The 22,424-nt window shown below is 39.3% G+C and overlaps 1 protein-coding gene across 2 annotated transcripts in view; it reads right to left on the minus strand.

Moving 5' to 3' along the window:
* Nucleotides 1-18,307, minus strand: part of mapk8ip1b (mitogen-activated protein kinase 8 interacting protein 1b) — a 44,473-nt gene extending 26,166 nt beyond the window's left edge. The window contains exons 1-2 of one of the 2 annotated variants that reach the window (XM_088333859.1): nt 18,115-18,307; nt 8,072-8,183 (exon numbers count right to left, since the gene is read on the minus strand). In XM_088333859.1, the coding sequence (XP_088189985.1) occupies nt 8,072-8,183; nt 18,115-18,191 (189 nt within the window). In that variant the 5' untranslated portion in view covers nt 18,192-18,307. Of the gene's footprint in view, nt 1-8,071; nt 8,184-11,065; nt 11,340-18,114 lie in introns of those variants that run through there. The other variant, XM_088333858.1, reaches the window with a different exon arrangement.
* Between the last annotated feature and the right edge of the window lie 4,117 nt (nt 18,308-22,424).

Below are 22,424 nucleotides of genomic sequence, written 5' to 3' on the forward strand. Positions count from 1 at the left end.
TTTAAATGACAAACACCAATTTTTTAAAGATAGGTACACTCAAGACACTGAAACACCCTAATGGGCTCATTTTGTTCCTCTGTGACAATTCCAAAGCCAAGATCGATATCTGCTAATGCAACCTTCTTCTTTACGGCCTGAATTTATAACTGGCCCCTTTAAGAGGGACTGCTTTGTTGCTTGGAGACAAGTGACGACGTGGAAGGCCCCTGACGACACTGCGAGACTGTGATGCTCAGCTCAAAGCAGAGGGAATGTGCATTTGTAGAAGTGTGCACAGAATTAAAACACTTTTAACATTAAATGTGATTACCCAACCTAAAAAAAGGTCTTTGAGGCACCCGATAGAGGCAGAAAAAAAGGATCCAAAATTATAATATAAGGCTTGTGTGTGTGTGTTCGTGTTGCAATGACGTGAGCAGTATCAGTGCCGGCAGTTCAAGCCTCTTGATGTATTTTCAGCTCAAACACATGAGGGTGGGAAGTGGGTTGCCATGGAGATGGCTCCTTTTGCCGTTTTGCTGAAACACGTATTTCCCTGCATACCCCTTTTTCATGTTCAGGTTTCATTCCTCTCCATCTCATAAGCTCTTGCATCCATGGACAGGGTTGTGACTTGTTATTGGTTATATGTAAAATACTTTAGAGCAGTGACAGTTATTTATTTTTTCTAGAAAACGGCCCGTTAGGTTTGGTGAATTGGAGATTGAGAGGCAGTATGTGAGGCATGTTTTCTTTTAGTATTCACTTGCATCATTCTGTATTATATGCACTTTTTGAGATACTTTCATCCGCACCTCAATTTTACTCTCTACTCGAGCAAAACACGTTCGCGATGAGGTTAAGAAAGCCCTAACAACCTTCAAAGAGTAGAGAAAAGGAGAAAGGTAGGGGACACGAGCCTTTTTCATTACGTTAGGTCAGGATCGCCCTAGCTTCTCACCATTACCAACCAGCTGGTAGCCACGTGAGAGGTTCTAACAAATGACATGTTTTTGTTGTGTTTTGAAACAAGACATTCTACGGCAGTCACTGCATGACAAGGAAAAGCACAGAGGCAGGAGAGGTGGTTACAAGACGGAATAAAGAAGAGTGAAGCACAATACTCACCTTGCGGCATTCATTTAATGCAAACCTGATATGATAGCTTGTGAAAAAAATTATTATTTAAATCAGTGCCAAATTCACAGGCTAGTTGTAACTGTTTAATAATAAGCATCTGGTTGGAATAGTTCAAATTAAACTCAAATTCTTACCCTTGGCAACTTTTCAAAGGGACAAATTAACTCATTCAGTGCCAGACGTTTCTATCAAGTGGGAAGTCCCGGTGCCAGCCATTTTTTTGCCATTTTGACTCATTTTTGAAGGTCTACAGAAAATGTTGCTCTGTAGTTATATAGACATAGGACACATCAAAAGAAAGCCTAAATCCTCATATTTTTTCAGAAAAAAATATGCTTTTAGCTTTTATGACGGGGTAATCAACAACAGTTAAACATTGCTAAGTTTCTTGAAATGAAACTTGTTTCAGATAAAACTCCTGAGAAATAAAGTTTTTTTGTAAAAGGATGCATTTCATTCACTTTGGTCCTTTCATTTTATTTATTTTTGATACCTATATTATCTATACAATGTTTTCAATAAACATGTTGCTTGCAAAATAAACTTTTATTGCAAGAAAAATGAACTTATGCGAAAAAGATGCATGAACTTTGCAATAACTTTTCAGCCCCCCATGTTTCCTGTGACTTGATCAGATGATTCGGGTTGTCCAGGTGATTTCCAAGGTGCACGAATCGTCACCCCTCTCCATCCCGATGATTACGAAGGCACTATGTCATCTTTTTTAGAAGGAATAATCCCTGAAGCATTAACAGTTTGTACTTTACCTTCGCTTTATCACCACACTGTGTGTAATCGGCCGGTGCCTGCACACTACCATACGGTGTAATACGGTGGATACAGGAACAAAACTAGGCACTAATTGTTGACAATGTTTTGATCAAAGCCACACCTGCCATCAATTGGATCTTACTCAGCATTCCTACAGCTTAAGACAAGTTAAATACAAGACGTTTTAAGACTTTTTAATGCCTTTTGAAATTAAATCGAAGACCAAGTCAACACAAAACCCCCATAATCCTTTCTTGCACAACATACATCATGCCTATTTAAATACAATTTTATATTTTGGCACTCGGAGGGAACACTTCTAAAAACGTAAGTATATGTTATGGCACAGAATGAGTTAATCAACAATATTCCGATCCACGCACAACACCGGGATCGGTCTCAACCACCAGGTCGTACTCCATTAAAGCATTTGTTGATGAGATGGTATTTAGTTACTGTAAAGAGTGTAATCGTGGCTTATTATCTGGGCCTATCTGGCCCTATGTGAAAAAGTACCAGTACCAGGGCAACTCGCAGTGGTTGACGGAATAATGAATTCTGGTGTTGACCCGAAAATCCTGAAGGAGAACGTTCGGCCATAAGTGTGTGCTCTCAAACTCGCTCTTAGATCATACAGAAGGACAACGATCCCAAACACAACAACAAGTTCACCTCTGAATGGCTCGAAAAAAAATAAAATAATAATATTAGTAATATTTGAAATGCTGTGAGGTGACCTAAAACAGGCATTTCATGCTAAAAACTCCCCAAAATAGCAGATTTGAAACAATTTCGCAAAAAAGAGTGGGCCAAAATTTCTCCACAGCATTGTGAAAGACTCGTTGCCAATTATTGTAAACATTTGATTTCTGTTATCGCTGCCAAAGGTGGTCCAAGTCGCTATTAGGTTCAGAAGGTGATAACTTTTTCACATCAGGCCAGAAAAGCTTAGATTTCTTTGTTCTTTAATAAATGGAATGAACATTTATCTATTTTGTTTTTCATTTGGTTGTTTCTGGTATTAAAATCAGTTTGATGATCTGAAACATTTGTGAGTGTTAAATGTGCAAAAAACATAGAAATCAAGAAGGGGGCAAATACGTTTTTCAGTAATTGGCACTGGTATCTTTCTAAAAACCATGAGTTTGAAGAGGCCAAACTTGTATAATATTTTCTTTGGATCACATGTTTACAGCTATCATAGGTCAAACTTGAGTAACTCTGACAATGATCTAAATCATCCCCTCAATCTAAAATCATTACATATGTTGTCTGTATAGAAGCTTTCTGGCCTTATCCTTATGAATCCATTGTACAACACACATAGGCCTATGTTGCAGAGGCAATTCTTTGGCCGACACTAAGACTTGACACAGTAACCGACCAAAAAATATCAAATGCTAATTAGCTAGCATTACATGACTTAAGGGAATCAAAGCTTTAGACCAGCCCTGGGTACTCTAGTCCTCGAGGGCAGTATGTCCTACCTGAGTTTGTAGGGTTTCTCTTCTTTAATTCAGATAATAAAAATTACCAGCTCATCAGCAGCTGACAGGAACTTGGAATCACCATTATTTAAGCAGAGAAACCTCAAAGCAGGCAGGACATGGGGCCCTCGAGTACTCGATTGCCCATGTCTGCTTTATACCATCCCGTTGCCTTGGTTACAAGAGAAGAAACTGTTAGTACAGCTGATGTAGTAGGAGGTAGCATTGATGAGTTCAAGGAGGAAAAAATATCTGACGGAATAAAACATTCACCTTGATGGCGGTCCGATCTTTTAGTTCAAACATGCCGCAGTAATAAAAAAGATTAGTCGATTTTTTTATATGGTAGACATTCGAAAATCACATCAAGAATGCCCCCAATTTGCCCCGAGCTAACAAAATCAACATGAACTTAAATGTCAATTATTGAGTTGCACATCCATGATGCAACATACTCATTCGCACTTAAGCAGATGTCCCATTTAAAGTGGGGCATCTGGTGCCTAGCATCAGCCGGGAAGAAGCTGCACAACAAAAATTAATAAGGGATATCACATTTGTGTATTTGTTGTTCTTATTTGAAATGGATAAAGTCTAAAAACTAAGTAGTGTTGATGTATTTTTGTCTTAAAAAATAAAATCATTAACTTGAAATAAATGTTCTTGAAGTGACAATGGGTAATAATTAACCACTACAGATTGTTGTAGAATGGAGCTGAAGCGTTTGCATTCGAAGAGGACACACTAAAGAAGCCTGAAGGCTAACACTTTCAGAACACCAATTTCTATATATTCAGATACTTTCAGCCGGCTACAGGACATGAAAAAAGGAATTAATACATGCGAGCGACAAAGAAAAGCCTAGCAAGTTGGATACACCTATGGCGGGTAATAGGAGTGAAAACATCGGAGTTGGTCAGAGCTAGTGAACAGTGGCGCAAATAAGTATTCAGTCAACCACCAATTTTGCAAGTTCTCCCACTTGAAAAATTTGTTTGATTTTTGAAGAATTACTTTCTCAATAAGAGTGGGAAATAAGTCACAGACAAAAAAAGCTACATTTCTGGCTGTTAAAGAGGTCTAACATTTTCTAAGGTTTGACGAGGTCTAACAAGGCTCGACGTGTCTTAATGGCAACTGTTTTAACTCATCATTGGTGTAAAAGACACCAGTCCACAACATCAGTCAGTCACACTACAAACTCAAAAGACACCAGAGGCAAAATTGAAGACCAGCACCAGGCTGGGAAGACTGAATATTCAATAGGTAAATTGCTTGGTGTAACAAAATCAACTATGGGAGCAATTATTGGTCAAGTCAAGTCACATTTATTTGTATAGCCCTTAATCACAAACATTTCTCAAAGGACTGTACAGGATTACAATGTGATGGAGTTGTATTTATCCTACAGTTGACATTTAATATGTTATATGTGTTCTCAGCCATTTTGAAGAGTTCTCAGCCCGTAAACTACTCTTCAAGGCCATGAGTTGTGTTTTTATGTACAGACTGTGTTTTTGTTCTCACATACCAACGAAATACATCCTGACCTGCCATCCCATAACTCAAGATTGTTTTTCACCAAAGAGCGTGAGAAGAAGGAAAGGGAGTCTTACCCAGGACAAAGGAAACCTTCCATCATCGGCCGGAAAGCAGGCCTTCGAAAGAAGACTAATCAACTCTACGTAGCAAAGGCAAAAACTGAATATTAGAAGGGAGGTTTTTCGAGGAGAGCCAGAGCCGAGCCGAGCCAGAGCGCAGCAAGCAGGGCAGAGCGAGCGAAAAGATGTCTAACAGCAGAATCTCGGCGGCTCTCAATATGATGATTAATAAAGTAACTAATTATAAAGAACCGATTCTCTTTGTCCTATATTGCAGAGCGTTTTATTATAAATGTTGGAAACTTGAACCTAACACAATGACACCATCGCCTGATCTTAATAAAACATGCGGGGAAGGATAAACTCAAAACCTCAGCGTGAGGAAAAAAGAAGCCATACAACCCCACAAATATTCTACCTCGATCTGGGGATCCATGCAAGATCTCACCCCGTGGTGTCAGAATGGTAACAAAAACGGTAAGGAAAAATCCTAGGACCACACGGGACGACCTAGTGAATGACCTACAGAGAGCTGGGACCACAGTAACAAAGGGTACTATTAGTAATTCGTATTTGGAGGAAAAAGAATACCAAAAAACTACATACCCATTGTGAAGCATTGAAACATCATGCTTTTGGGACACTTTACTCCAAAGGGACAAGGACTACTGATCTGTGTAAAGGAAATGAATGGGGCTATGTATCAGGAGATTTTGAGTGAAAATCTCCTTCCATCACCAAGGATTTTAAAGATGAGCCGTGGCTGGATCTTTCAGCACGACAATGATCCCAAACACACAGCTAGGACAACACAGGAGTGGCTTTGTAAAAACATCTGAAAATCCTCGAGTGGCTTAGCCAGTCTCCAAATCTCAAACCTATAGAAAATCTGTGGAGGGAGTTGAGAGCCTGTGTTGCCAAACGACATCCCAATAACATCACTGCTCTAGAGATCTGCATGGAGAGGAATGAGCCAAAATACCAGCAACAGTTTGCGAAAAGCTCGTGTTATAGAAGATGTTTGGCCTCCCTTATTGCCAACAAAGGGTACATAACAAATATTTGAGATGAACTATTGGTATTGACCATATACTTATTTTCCACCATGATTTGAAAACAGGCAGCACGGCGGCGCAGTGGTTAGCGCATGTGCGGCAGAGTTCTAAGGTCTTGGGAACCTCCTGTATGGGTTCAAATCCAGCTACCGGACTTACTGTGCGGAGTTTGTATGTTCTCCCCGTGCTTGCGTGGGTTTCCTCCGGGCACTCCGGTTTCCTCCCACATTCCCAAGACATGCATTTCAGGTGGATTGGCCGGTCCAAATTGTCCCTAGGTGTGAACGAGCGAGCAAGTTGTCTGTCCCTGTGTGCCCTGCGATTGGCTGGCAACCAGTTCAGGGTGTCCCCTGCCCACTGCCCGATGATTGCTGGGATGGGCTCCAGCACCCCCGCGACCCTACTGAGGAATAGCTGTGCAGCTAATGAGATGAGTTGAGATTTGAAAACAAATTCTTCACAAATCAAACAATGGCTTTTTCTGTGTTTTTCCACATACTGTCTCTCATGGTTATAGTTTACCCATGTTGACAATTACAGGCCTCTCTAATCATTTCAAGTAGGAGAACTTGCACATTTAATGGTTGACAATATACATATTTGCCAAACTGTATGTGGCTAACTTTAGCAGCTAACCGGAAAAGCTACTTACTTACTTACTTACTTCAAAGCGGCGCTGCCACGAGCGGCTGCCTTTTCCAGCAGCTGCCCTATTGTTTTATTGTCTGCTCCTATCTTCGGTGTTTTTTCTTCCCGTTTTGACAACTACACTATGGATTACTTCTATCCTATGGACATGGGTTTTAACGCACAAGAAATGCGTGTATTCAAGGAATTTCAACTCCTTGCCCTGAAGAATTCTCGTGCCGGCGTGATGAAGGGGCCTATCGTGGAAGAAAAGCCGGAGCTAGCGAAGCGGCTAGCGCCGTTATAAGTCTTCGGTACCATCCGTAATCATGGTAAATGCGAACTCACGACCAAATAAGATCATCGAGTGCTGGTGGAAAACATCGAAGCGCACAGGGAGCGCAGTTGCTGTGTTTTGCAGAAACGTGGCTCACGTTTAGCATTCCGGACGCTAACGTGTAGCCACCCGGAGCTACCCGGAGCAATCCGGCTTCAACGCCTCTAAACAGAGACACGAAAGCCGGGGGGAATCGGAGAAGAGGCGGACTTGCTAACACGAAGTGGTGTATCCCTGGATTTTCACAAAGAAAAGTTTTCCATCTGCCGCAGGAATGTCGAATTTTTGGACTGGCGTGACGTCATCCACTTCGCTACAAGCACCATCCACTTCGCTACAAGCACCCCTAGGGCATCATGTTCATTCACACTTCCAGCAGTCTACCCCGTTGTTTATTAACAAATAAACAACGGGGTAGACTGCTGGAAGTGTGAATTGGCCAAGCATTACATATGCCGGACGTAATTTCCCCTCCATAGAACAGCAATTTCCCTACGGGGATGAATAAAGTATCTATCTATCTATCTATCTATCTATCTAGACGGTCAGTAAAAAATTGCAAAACCAAAGAAGAATTTGTCAAATGACAGGACCCTGAATCGCTTACAGCTTCCCTCAAAAATCAACAATAGAAGAATATGAATTAAAAACTCATTCCTGATTGGCAGGCTCTCTTCATGGTATTTCCTGGTGCGCTGCCGTCATTGGCTTACCATACTTGTATACGTTATGTTTATAAACAAACTAAAAAATTGCTTAAAAGCCAAAATATTTACTTACTAGCCAAATTTCGGAAATATTTAGCCCAATACATCTGGTCCCGCTTACTTTATCGTTTTGCGAACAATCGTATTGCCTTAAACTACCTTTTCAAGACGTTTGTTTGGTGGTCCCTTTTTAGGTTGATGACATTGTAGACATGAAAAAATATATAAAGATTAAAGATGAAAATGCAAAAACGTCGGAATGGATTTGTACAACTAGAAGAATATGCCATGATCTCCATGATGCAAATAATTTAAATTTTCACAGATGTTTATAATGGTTAAATTCCATTTGCTCTGGTCTTACCTTTATATCAGGACCGTTGCAATTAAGACTTATCCCCCGCTCATCTGTGATCTCCGTGATCTCCGACAAGTCATCGTCATCAAACTCACCCAGGCTGATGTCATGAGTCAACCTGGTTACAAAAAAAGAATACAAAGAGATCATGAAATAAACTTGTTTTTAAATTGGGTCAAGCAAATTGTACATAAAGAAGAAACGCTAAATGTCACATTGTCGTAGATACTATGAGGAGAGAACTCAGTAGCAGTAATTGGCCAAGCATTACATATGCCGGACGTAATTTCCCCTCCATAGAACAGCATTTGTTAATCACAGCTATTAATGTGTACAGTTGATTAAAACTTACTTTGTTTGTTAGCAATATACCTATAATGGCAAGGAATTATTCTGAGCACAATAACATTGACACAAAGATATTGCAGAAATTGTACATCCGATAAATACTGACCCTAATTTCACCCCAAAAAACATTGAACAGTTTAAGCTGTACTAGTATCAGTACTTGCTATTTTAAGTAATTGTTTAATCAATCACCCTGAATTCAAATATTGCTCAACATACAGACTACAGCTCAAAAAAGCCTTATTTTATGCTATGCAACCGATCAATTACAAAGCAAGAGCACATTTTATAGGTTCATTGTGTTTGCTCTCATCATGAGTCTCTTTATTCAATCATCTGAAATGGAGCCGATGAACCCAGGATGACCTACAGAATCAAGACCATCCACCACAAATTCGTCCTTAACTGCATGAGCGTCAAAATCACAGGATCGATTATTTAAACAATGTATCGGCCCATATGTATGTGCAATCATTTATTAAAAGGGATCATATAATGCACTAACATTTTTGAGCTGAGAGCAAATATATTGTTACCTAATAGCCAAAAGGGCAACCAGTCTGACAAGCATTTCTAAAATAACACCATATTGTGCTATTACTATGTTGTTACTACGTTAACATTATGTTAATACCAAGTTGTAATATTAGAAGTAGAAAAATAATGTCAGTTTGAAATCAAACTTGTTGCTAGAAAATTACAATGACCCACTACTGGTGAGCTATTTTCAGAACCAGTTTGGTGGCCACTCGGGCGTTCTTCTGGGGCTACCTGGTGCCTTTGGGCACCACGTTGGTGATTATGCTAGTTACCTCTGCTTGATATGTGATGTTCCTCACAAACCATTTCTCAAAAAAAAAAAAAACCACACATGCATCACTTTATTTCACGCATCTTTAAACCATAAACAATCAGGAATCTATTTCTGACACATTACTTTGGGGAGTTTCAGTGGTCTTCATCATGTTCCTGGTTCACAGGAAAAATAAAACATTTAATTTAATTTATCTGTAGGGCATTGAAAAAAAGAACTGTGAAGATTTAGAGCAGCTTACTTGTGTCTTAAGGAGTGAACCGTCTCTCGGGTTGACTTAATGATACTTAATTTAATGTTAGGTCACTTTGTGGCAGTTTGCATTATTGGTCTCCTGTGACAGCATCGCAGCAGTATTAAAACCCAAAAATCTTTGTAAGTAAGATGTGCCCATCATTGTGTCATGTAGGAACTACCAATGTTCAATATGAAGTGCAGAGGAAAAAGATTGCTGGGAAAGTGAATATACATAAGTTTCATTTGAATGCTAATGCTAACGTCAATGTAGAATCCCATTGAATCGTTTACAGGAATTTGTTTTCAATGTAGGAGGTGATATCTCATAAATAATAAACGTTCACAGATAAACATAAAGACTCACTCACACAGAGCAATTATTTTCAAAATACCACATTTTAAAAATAAAAAGGAAGATTTCAAGGTTTGCTCAAGTTTTTGCTCTCCTTGAAACTGAATGAATCCTGGAAGTTAATACACATCTTTAAATGATGTGGGCCAAAATAGGTTACCTGAGATCCGAGGTAAACCACCCACCCCACCTCAAAATAACCCCACATAAAGGTCGATCAGAAACAACCGCCCCCCCTATTTTTACAATACAAAATAACTATTAATGCCATGTTAGTGCCACGAGCTGCAAAACATTAAAAATTATATTTCAACCTTGTAAATAAAAGGGTTTCCCCAAATAATACACGCAAACTTGAACAATAAATAGCCAATACACTGTTTTCCCCATTTCAGATTTGATTTTGAAGTAATAATGGCGGATACTCGGCTTAAAAAAAATCTTCTGTAAGAAATCTGGGTATCTGAAAATAAAGCTGAAGTTTAACGAGTTTCACACACAGATGCCAAACACGTCTTTCTAGTTAAGCTTGATTTGCGCATTTACGTTTTCTAAATATTTTTGTGCACATGCGTATGCCCGTTATTCAAAATTCTTAATTGAAGAAAAAATAAAATAGGAAAAGGTACATTGGCTATTTTTTTCTTTTCAGTCTTTATTACGTGTTTATCTTATTTCCTGGAGTGTCTAATCTCATTGCAAACAATGTTAACTCAGTTGTTATGACAATAGGGACGATTCTATTCTAAGAGACATTTAGCCGTCAAATCTGATGCATGTGTATCCCCAATGGTGCACAGATGATGCCCACATATGTCCTAATGATTCACAACTTTACTCCTCATCCTAAAAGGTTACAAGCCACAGGCCATTCGTCAGCTACGTCCTCTTACAAGGACACACTTAAGACCAGAGCAGGATGGTCCTGTGCCAAACATCCACATAACTCCCTATTTGATGAGTGAAAAGATCAACACAAGACTATTTACACGCGGCGTTTCTTGATAGCACTCATGCTGCTGTCATAACAACATGATGTTAGCTGTGTATTCCCTGTTCATGCCATTTCTGTTCTGCAGGATGAACATCTCTTCCTCGTCACACAAATGCATAGCCCGGCACTCAAGGGCAAACCCGTCCCAAGCTTCAACATGCAGGGAGTCGACATCTTAAGAGACAAATACAAGGTCACACGGCCGTTTTGCTGCATTCCGGGTAATAAAAAGAGAAAATCTGCCGGACATCCTACCATTTTTCCCACTGGTCCTCCATCCAACCCTCTTCTCCTTCCCCTCCCGAGTCCATACTGTAAGTGAGGCGGGCATCCGAAGCCCAGAAGAGAAAAAGGAGCAGGGGCTTAAGAGAGTGCGGAGGAGGGGGAGGAGCATCAAGGAGGAAAAGTGGAAGGTGCAGCTCCAAAGGAAAAAGCGTTGGAATCAAATCTCGCTGTTGCTTCTCTTTTGGAAAAGATATATTCCTAGATAAAGGGGTTAAAGCAGAGAGAGTAGTGTTATCTAACCCAATGCTGCCTCGCATTCCCACTCGGATGTTTACACTGGCTGTGCTACTGTGCAAGTGAAATGCTGGCATTAGCAAAATATGTGCCGGTTGGAAAGCCCCGGACAAGAGAAACATCAGCACAACAGCCCCATGGACGTGCTCAATTATTCATGAGGACCCCATTGATCATATCATTCTCTTATTTTGTGCTATTCTTCTTTGATTCATCGGACTAAAATATTGTATATTATTGATATAAAAAGATAATACTTAAGGTCAGTTACAATTTATTGTTAGGAAATAGTGGGATTATCAGACAACAATCTCTGCTAGTATTTTATGTGAGACTATAGATGCCACGCCTATTTTCAATGTTGGCTTTTGTGTAGAAAAGACAATCTGGATTTCACTGGAAAAATAAAACTTACCACATTAGCAGATTTCTTTTTTTATTTTAAATGTATTTTTTTAAATTTCCAGATATTATAACTTGTTTTTCTAGTAAAATACAAAAATGCACTAATCTACAGAATGCCTAAGTGTCATCTATCGGACGGCATATTGTTTTCCTCGTTTTAAGTATTACACTTCTTAAATGATAATATTGCTTTGATTAAGAAATATTATCTTTTTCCAAGATTTATTAAATAAGATCGAATATCTTCAACCATATTTACAATGAGAAAAATATTCAGTCGATGAGGTAGGAAAGTGTTGTCTCTTGCACCCAATGTTTCTTTATCTTTTCACAATGTAGTTAACGTTTAGTATTAAAGAATGTAGAAATACTCAGTATCTAAAAATAAAAATGAGCTACATTTTTTTGGTACATGAGCTTAGTATTGTTGTTTCCTTTTGTACCTAAATTTAGTCATCAGCTCACAAAATTAAATCTAAAAATACAAGATATCTTAAAACAACAAAAAATAAATTTAAAATCTATTATCCTCTGTCAATGAAGTAAGAATGTATAATCTCTTTTTGCCCCATTTTCTTCATCGGTTCACATGTAGCAAGGTATTAGACTCAAACATCCATCCATCCATCCATTATCTGCACCGCTTATCCTCAGTAGGGTCGCGGGGGTGCTGGAACCCATCCCAGCCGTCTCCGGGCAGTGGGCAGGGAACAGGGGACAGCCTGAACTGGTTGCCAACCAGTTGTAAGGCACACAGGGACAGACAATTCGCTCGCTCATTCACACCTAGGGACAATTTGGACCGGCCAATTAACCTGACATGCATGTTTTTGGAATGTGGGAGGAAACCGGAGTGCCCGGAGGAAAATCCACGCAAGCACGGGGAGAACATCCAAACTCCGCACAGGAAGGTGGGTAGCTGGATTTGAACCCATGATCTAAGAACTGTGCCGCACACGCGCTAACCACCGCGCCGTAGACTCAAACAATGTACGAATACAATGTATAATAATATTATTTATATTATATATATAATATTGTAGTATAACAAGAATTATACTTAAAATGTAAACAAAGAAATATGTCAATGGGTTAAGACTTTATAGTTATCCCGTTTACCCCCATATTTTGTCATCTTTTCACAATGCAGCAAACTATTAGTCACTACAAAAATCAAAAAATGTAGAATATGAAAATATCTGGGCAGCACGGCAGCGCAGTGGTTAGAGCGTGTGCGGCACAGTTCTGAGGTCATGAGATCAAACCTTCCTGTGCGGAGTTTTCATGTTCTCCCCGTGCTATCGTGGTGCACTCCGGTTTCCTCTCACATTCCAAAAACATGCATGTTAGGTTAATTGGCCGGTCCAAATTGTCCCTAGGTGTGAATGAGTGAGTGTGTGTTTTGTCCCTGTGTGCCCTGTGACCAGTTCAGGGTATACCCTGTCCACTGCCCGAAAACGGCTGGGACCCTACCGAGGATAAGCGGTGCAGATAATGAATGAATGAATGAAAATATCTTGAAATAAGAATAACTTTGCTTAAAAACGAGCAGAAAAAATTATGTCGATGTGTACGTTTTGTCTTTCCGCATCAATGTTGTCTAACAATCTACCAAACTATTACAGGTGATAATTACAAAATGTAAAAAGATATATATAAAAAAATAATAAAACATCCAAAATTGTACCTGAAAATCAGCAAAATGTTGTGAAAGGGTTAAGAATTTATGATTCTCTCTTTTGCTCCTCATGTTTGTCATCTGCTCACAATGTGGCAAACTATTAGTCTCCAACAAATTCCTTTATTGTATGCCATCTTGTTAGTGAATTCTCAACATCAACTACACAGCATTAGCTTAATATGAAATAAAGGCAAAATTACTAAAAATGTATTCTCGAATCTGTGGCCTGTAGATGAAGAATTAGACCTTACACTGAGGGTGAAGGCATGGTTGTAAGGGAAAACAAGGCAACGACATATGGCTCCATTGGGATGAAGCCAACTTCGGGGTTGAGGATTACATGATTTCTCCTTTTAAATCAACTCAAAAGACAAGCAAAAGCTATTCTAAAAGACAAAAACGAGTGACCGCTGCAGACTGCTTGCACAAAACGAATAAAGTGTGCTTTAAATATAAATATGAGTAATTCTGCAACTGTTAAAAATCATGACATTATAGAAACCATGTAAGGATTATGAAAGCTAAACAAGAGTATAATAGATACCACCTCCAGTTCCATTCACATTACCCTTGAATCTGAAAATGTAACCCGCATTACATTCTACCTGAGAAAACTGCATAAAATATGAGTTATAAATTAAGCATCAGGTTCTACAGCGAGTGTCGTTATTGATTTAGCAAATCAATTATTTATGTGTAAATGTGTTCACTACAGTAACCTACTGTGAACATGTAACATGTTGAATACTTGTGTTAACTTAATTCTGAACCGCCCTATGCTTTCTTTGAGTACTTTTACGCAATAATTTATGGTAAATGCTGATTAGGCATGCCGTTTTAATGTGATTCTGAATTGTGGGTATGTAGTGATGTTACAATTATTTCTCAAACCTTTCTTTTTTCATGTGACATAATAGACTCATGATAATACATCTGTCTCACCTATGCAAGGCTCAACTATTGAGTATTCATAGATAAAACTGTTCAATGTAATTCCATTCCTTCTTTTCCAATGTATTTAAGGATATACCGTAAGTTCCGGACTATAGAGCGCACCTGATTATAAGCCGCACCCACCACATTTCGGGAGGAAAACCGATTTTGTACATACACAAGCCGCACCTGTATATTAGCCGCATGCGCCCACATTGAAAAAATGCAACACAAACACAAAATTAACCCATACCCGACACAGTCCAATAATCACAGCCGGCAAAATGAACGGAAAATGATACCGGTACTTAAGGTTTGATGCAGACCTGCAGAGTCTGGGTGCCCGTTGAAAGTAATCCAAGGAAAAAAGTGTTTTATTTCCAAAGGTAAGGGTGGGAAAAATATATATCCACTACTGTCGGCCGCGTCCACAAACACGTCTCACCTTTACTCCACTTCCTGTCAGCCCACGTTTGCCCCGCCCCATCTTTCTCATTTGTTTGTGCTAAACATATCAGAATAAGTTTCTAAAATAAATACATTACAAAAATATACAGTTGCAAATACATATTATACATGGTTACACATATTTACAAATAAAGACGGTACACCGAGAGAGTTTTCAAAGCTTTAATAATAATGTTATAACTTTCATCCCAAACCGTGCCTGTGAAGGGTAGCAAAACGCTACTAGCAACACGCTCACGACGCAGTAACCAGGTCTGTTAAAAAAAATCATACCGTACATGTAGAAACCACGGTAAACCGTCCTCATCTTCCTCCTTTTAACTGACGTCATCAAAGTCGTCTTCCTTCAGTATGGGAAAGAGACTTTGTCACATAGACGTCGTCCCACGCTCCCTTATTCAAAAACATGCTAGCAACACGCTCGCAAAGTAAAAGTTACATGCAGTAGCTCTGTTTCCTTCTTTATCGGACTGCTTGATTGCGTTTAACTTGAAAATTGCGTCGTGTGCCTTTCTTTTTGCAATTTGCATGTTGAGGATATGTCTACGCTAATTTAATTTGTGCACAAGCTAAGAAGTTGCAGTCTTCCTCGGCGCATATATTCCACCGGTCTAAATCTTACCTTTTGTACTCGAGCGCCGCTGGCGGCCGTTAGAAAAATTACATAAATTGGCCGCATCACTGAATCAGCCGCAGGGTTGAAAGTTTGGGGAAAAAGTAGCGGCTAATAGTCCGGAATTTACGGTACCTCTCATTCCCAAACCTGATATTTCTCCTTAATATAGCATTTATAAATAGGAATTCATACTGCTTTTTTAAACAGGCACTTGGAATGCCAATACTGATACAGTGGAGCCCCCGGGATACGGCATTCCTGGCTTAATTATGTTTTCACGTTACGAAGAATCCTGCCTGCTATTCGTCAACGTCATATAAAATTTACCAGTTTGCCTTATTGCATCATGAAAATTTTAATATGCTATTGGTTGAACTCCCTCCCACAATGCCTCTCTCTCCCTCTTCGTACAGTCCAGAATCTTGTGTACTTTGCACAGATTTTGCCAATTTGTGTGATGACAATACTGCCTACCCGTCAACTTCCACCAATTCCTCCCCTTATTAATGATTGCAATTCTTAATATTATGTGACAATAAAACTTCACAAACACAATGTGGCAAGACAAACTATCGAGAGTATAGACAAAGAATCCGTGTAAGCAATACGTGCAAAACAAAAATGCTTGATCTAGGTCTAGGACAACAGTTTCCTTATGTACCGCGACACTACTGTTGTTGTCTGTTACTAGTGACACTCTGGATTAGAGCCAAAACGGGCTAGACAAGATCGGTCTAACAAAAACAAAACAAAAATGGTTTATAAAGTACTTTTACACACTTTGAAATGATAATTTTTTTTTTTATAAATACAGAAGAAACATGCTAGTTTATGGTTTAATATTAATTTTTTGCTCTATATTAGCTATGGGTTCTAAGACTTGCATTGATGCTTAAGGGAGAAGCAGAAACATAATAACTATGGAATCGAAGCTCACAATTATCAAGAAATCTTAAGAAAGCACACAAATTACTACTCTCGTTAAGTTGCATGGCCGTAAGCAATTACCGTGGACTTTTAAAAATACGGAGGCTATCATAGCAAAGAAATCTTATAAGGGCATGCCAATCTTCACACGTGGGAGTTTTTAAATCAGTTTCATATTTAAACCCCGTCTCCTTCCTTGCTCTGAATCCACCTGCTACTCCACTCCACCCGCTCAAGGCATATCACAGTAAAGGTAAAATAAAGTTTTTTGTTTATATGTGCGATTATTTATTATGTTGTTTAATCATTATTAAAACATAAGTAGCACTTACTATAAATTATGTTGTTAGTTCATTGTTTTTACCTGGCGTACCGGGGATTCGAAAAGTATTAGCTACGCAATGTCACAGGTTTCTGTCCTCTGCTATAAGACAATTTCCCTTTACGATCCCCCCTCAGAACGGATTAATGTAGTATCCCGGGAATCTACTGTTGAACTCGAAAGTGGAAGTTTTAAAAACATTTATTTAATCATATTTAGTCCCCTGTTGTGTCTCCTCCCTTCCTTTGCAACCACCTGCTACCCCACTCAACCAGCACAAGTCACAGCACACATTTTTCCTTTACATGTAAATTTATCTAGACTGTTTTTTAATCATACACACATATATATTGAAGGTGAGGTGCGTAGATTGAAGTGTTCTAAATATCATCTCCATTAAGTATGTGTTAACAAGGCCTAACTGAGTTCAAAGAGCCTTTATAAGAAAATCACTGCACCTGTTTGCTTTTATCTTACTTTTATCATTGGTGTTCTGGCCACTCAGCCCATTAGACAGGACGAAATGAGGTGGCGGGAAGGGGGTGATGGAGAGTGATTTCACGTGTGTGCTGGTTGTTTTCATTTATTTCAGGATGAAAATGGTGAAAGTAAGAAAATTACTGTCTAAAATACAGTCCAAATACCAACCCAACCCCTTAAAAAAGATGAAAAGAGTTTATTCGAGCGTGTCTAAGAGAGACATGGACGTGCACGAGGGACACAGGTAGCTTGACAGAGGGTGCAATAATGATTTCAGCCAGAAGATGGAAATCGGCCAAGAGGAATATTTTTTTTAAGTACGAACACCACCTTAAAAAATAAGTAGTATCTGAGATACCGGGGGTTTGAAAAATATTAGCTACCCATTACCACAGATTTATATCCCCCGCGATGCAGCAATTTCATTTTGCGATCTCCACCTCCGAACGGTTATGATGTCGTATCCTGGGGGTCTACTGTAATGGTCTTACTTAGATTCAAACACGTCCAGGGACAGGTAAGATTCCCTTAAAGTCATATCACCAAAATATTTAAAATTAAATGATACAGACACTGCTAAGCTGCCCTGCGACTGGCTGGCAACCAGTTCTCGGTGTCCCCTGCCCACTGACCGAAGATAGCTGGGATGGGCTCCAGCACACCCGCGACCCCACGGAAAATAAGCGGTGCAGATAACAAACGAACGAACTGCTAAGACGAGGAAAAAAACGAATACACAATTTACACTTTAAATGAGAAACTACGACACAAAATATAGAAAAAATAAGTATTTTAGCAGTGGCACGCCCAAGATGAAAAAAAATTAATAGTATCAAGAAAACGAAGCAGTCGCCAAGCTGTTAGGAACCAAACGAACACCCAGGTTAGAATCTCAACCCAGCAAGGAAGCTTCTCAGCCGTCTTCCTCGTTCCACCAAGCCGGCGTCTCTTACTTATAGTTGCCAGGAGACTTCACGTGAAGCTTGCGGTCTGACTGCTGGTTGGCTTCCCTCTTTCCGCCGTCCGCCATGCCGCTCGCTCGGCTCTCATTCCCCCGTGAAAAGTGAACAGTAGGCAGTGCAGCCGCCCTGCGGTCCCTCGGACGTTAACGCGCACCTGACGCGTAAAATAATATCGTAGGCTGCCATAGGTTAGGATGATGCCTTCGCAGGCTGTCGTAAAATGGACCTCACCTTCATGTTTGTGAAATAATTGACTTGAATTTTGTTTAAACGACGCGTGTGTAGATATTATGCTAAAATTTGCGCGCACAGTAAACAATTTAACACCCTATTCCCCCCAAAATGACATAAAATGAAATAAAAAAAATAAAAGCCTCAATCCATACATAATTCCTACTAAATATTTTTAGGCAAAGGCATCTTTCATGAATAATCGGACGTATCACCAAGTTGACAAACATACTTCCGGGTGACGAAAAAGAGTAATAGTTAACAAATTTATCCAGACGAGAGATTCAAAAACGAGGTACCATTTACCATTTAAACTGTGATTTAATCATTCTTCTTAATTATTGTGTGAAATAAATGTTGGTTGCCATGGAGATATTACCTGTGACAGGCCACATCTGCATACCTGTCTAGCTCCACGGCTCCATGTCCTTACAAACTGTTGTGTTTTCCCTTAAAAAATACAAAATAATCTTACAGTTCTTAAGTTCATGTTGAGTTTAAAGAAGACTCCGTCCATCTTTTACACCATATTTTTTTTCCAAACGTGTTTATTTATGTAGTTTAACATGTTTATTGCACATGTGTTTCGTTATATAATTCTGTACAAATTCTTAATAATAAAATAAAAAATAGAATAAAAAATGTAAAAATCTGGAACAATTGTTATCAGCGTAACAAAATATCCATTAATAACACTTTAAATTTAAATTTGTAAATAAATATATTTTTGGGAGGAAACAATTAGTTGGCATTTATATTTTGTAAACCAATCCACAATATCAACCATTGATGCTTGTATTTTAAATTTTAAAAAGACTATTTAACAGGGACAGAAAATACAAACCTTTGCAGCCTTGTGACTGGGAAACATATTTTTCATAAGCCTTGTGAAGTGATCGGCAACTGTTGGAGGCATGTTGTGCTCTGCGATGAAACGGCAAAACATAACGTCAGCAGCTGTTGACGAGTCTTCCGGTGTAGTGCCTACTTTTGACTCCCCTGCAAAGATTTTTGGATACGGCTTCTTTATTCTGACTCAAAACTATGTATTTCATGTGTGAATAAACCGCTCCAATGAAGCATTCGATTTTGGTTTTGGTAAAATTTGGTCACCTCCGATTTTAAACAAGCGCATGTTTTTTAGGTTTTTAATCCCTCAACAATCTTGTAAAATTCGCCAAAAATCCCAATTTAAGACGTACTCAAAGTAAATGGTGTTCTTGAACCGTTTGGAGAATATGGAGGGTTTTTGGTCTACTTTGAATAGTAACACTCTGAAATTTTGAAATAATCTCTGCAAGCGATACAAACATTGAGTTATCAAGTTGGAACATACAGAAATAGAAGGTTTTTATTCTCGCTTGAATTTTTTTTTCAATTACTTATTGTGCATACTTGCGTGTGATAATCACCCGTAAAAATTGTTTCCAAGTTGCATTACCCACGTTTATTTTCTGCTCTGATCTGAATTCACTTCATAAATATGGGAATTTTATTGGCTAACCAATGTGTCAATCATCATTAGAATCTGTCACTACTGGCTCAAGACCTTTGTAGCCAAAGTAGGTACTCATTTTCTCAATACAGGCTAACGCAGGATAAGGACCGTGAAAAAAACACGCAATTGGCTGAGAGTGGTGTCAATTGAAAGGTCAGAGGCTAACAGCCAAATCATGGAAATCATGTTCTGAGTTTGTTTACTTTTAAAACGAAATTATGGGGTGAAAAAGAAATTACAACGAGAACTGTCAAACGATTCAAAAATGCTTTTAGGCGTATTTTTTAAAAAAAAAATCTTTCTGCAGTATCGTGTGTTTTGGAGTCAAGATTTTACACGGTTGGATTCACTGGACTGTCTCAAATGTAATGAGACCCTCCTTTGACTTCTACGCGGCTCTCTACATATTCGACCCCTTTGGCCCCTTCCACAGGTGGTGAGCCCATGGTAAGGGGATCCACGTTGTCCCTTTAGACCAGGGTTGTCAAACTCTTTTTAACTCGGGGGCCACACGATTGAACAAACATTCTGTCGGAGGCCGGACTAGTAGATTAAAGAGAAAGAAAAAGAGAGATAAAGAAATAAGAGAAAGAGGGAGGGAAAAGGAGAGAGGGCAGGAAAAAGAAAGAAAAAGAGAGGGAGGGAGAGAGCGTGAGAAACAAAAGAGATAAAAAGTTGTGAGAGAGAGGCGAAAAAAAGGGAGAGGAAGAATGAAATCCAAAGAGAAATAGAAAGACAGAAGGAGAGAAAAGAGAAAAGAAAGCACAGAGGGTAGGAAGAGAGAAAGAGAAAAAAGGAAGTTAGAGCAAAAGAAGTTAAAAGACGCAGAGAGAGAAAGAGACAAAGAGCAATAAAGGAAGAGAAAAAGAGAGACACGGAGAGTGACAGAGACAGAGTGGGAGAAAAGGGGTGGAAAGAAAGAGAGAGAGAGAGATAAATACAAGTACAGTGTCTGTCTTTGTGAGAGGCACCTGGCTTTGGCAACATCATGTTGACATATTTCAACCTGCCGCTTGTTTTTCTCTTGTGCTTCTCTGAGTGTTGTCTCGCGGGCCGGATTCAATCCCTTAGTCGGCCTGATCTGCCCCGCGGGCCGCCTGTTTGACACCTGTGCTTTAGACTGTGCCAGCAGACCCCACTTTCGAGCCTGGTTCCTGAGTGGGGCCCCGGTAATCTGCGTCGGGGCGAGGGAAATTGTGCACCCATGTTCTTTTTCATGAAGCGTCTAGTGTCATGTGGATCGGTCTGTCGTGGTAAAAAATGAGCTGAGACAAAAGGCGAAGCTCTCAATTTACTGGTCATCTATATTACTACTCTCAACTATGGTCATGAACTGTGGGTCATTATTGAGAGAACAAGATTCAGGAAAAAGCGTCTGAATTGAGTTTCCTCCACTGGGTGGCTGGGCTCTCCCTCAGAGATATGGTGAGAAGCTTAGTGGGGCAATGATGATTCCCTCGTGAGGTGTTCCGGGCATGTCCCACCGGCAGGAGGCCCCAGAACCCACGACACGCTAATAAGAATTCGTCTGTAGGCTGTCCCGGGAACGCCTCAGGATCCCGTTGGCTAAGCTGGATGAAGTGGCTGTGGATAGGGAGGTCTGCGCTTTCCTGCTGAGGCTGCTGCCCCCGCGACCCGACCCTGGATAAGCGGAAGAAAATGGATGGATCGATATTTCTGACACGATTGTGTCAAACAAAAACGATAGCTATATTCTCAAATCCAATTACCACAGGAAATACATTTTGATGATTTTCTTTGCACCATTCTGGATTAAGAATGTGGAATTTATCTCATTATTGATTTTTTAATTTGTTATCATAATTGAAAAAAGATTGAGGACGAAATCTTTCAAAGAATACCTCTTCTATTTTCCAAACAGTTTATCTGCCCCAAAATTTAGTACACATCCATTTACAACATAAAAACACAACAAATCAAGAATAAAACTTTATTCGTACGAAAACTTCAAAGTCACGTTACACATTTTTTTGTTGAACAACTGAGAATGAAAGTGTTATGATCATGTTAATGTGCTTCAAACCTTACCAACAAAATGCCAGGAAAGCAGCAAATCGTAGAGAGCGTGCAAGTGTGTTATGTAGCTATCCCTACTTGTGTAAAGCAGATTTGATTTATGCTGTCTTTGTTGTTCTCGAATGAACAAGGCCCAGGGAAAAGCCTTTCCCTGAGATTTTTCTGTTTGGGCACCGATTCTATGTCATATATAATAAACGTCTGGATTATTGTTTAAGTGTTTCTTGCTTAGACTTAGACACAATTAAAGTTCCAGTGAGACAAATTGTGTCCACTTGCATGTAACTATGTCCACAAAAACAGATTTTTTTGCAGTCTTGGAGAGATATAGACATGTATTTGCAAAAGCATTAGCTCACCTTCCTTCACTTACATCTGAACTGAAGTGACACTTGCCTCTTAATCCAATGACGTAAATCCAATTTTGCCTCAACAACAGCTTAATTTTTCTCTGAAGGCTTTTCTCAAGGTTTAGCGGTGTTGTAGTTTTTTAAAATTTTATTTTTAACCATTCTTACAAAAAAGCATACGTAAA

This window comes from Urocampus carinirostris, chromosome 4 (assembly GCF_059441175.1).
Source record: "Urocampus carinirostris isolate Australia breed hairy pipefish chromosome 4, RoL_Ucar_1.0, whole genome shotgun sequence".
Lineage (NCBI taxonomy): Eukaryota > Metazoa > Chordata > Actinopteri > Syngnathiformes > Syngnathidae > Urocampus > Urocampus carinirostris.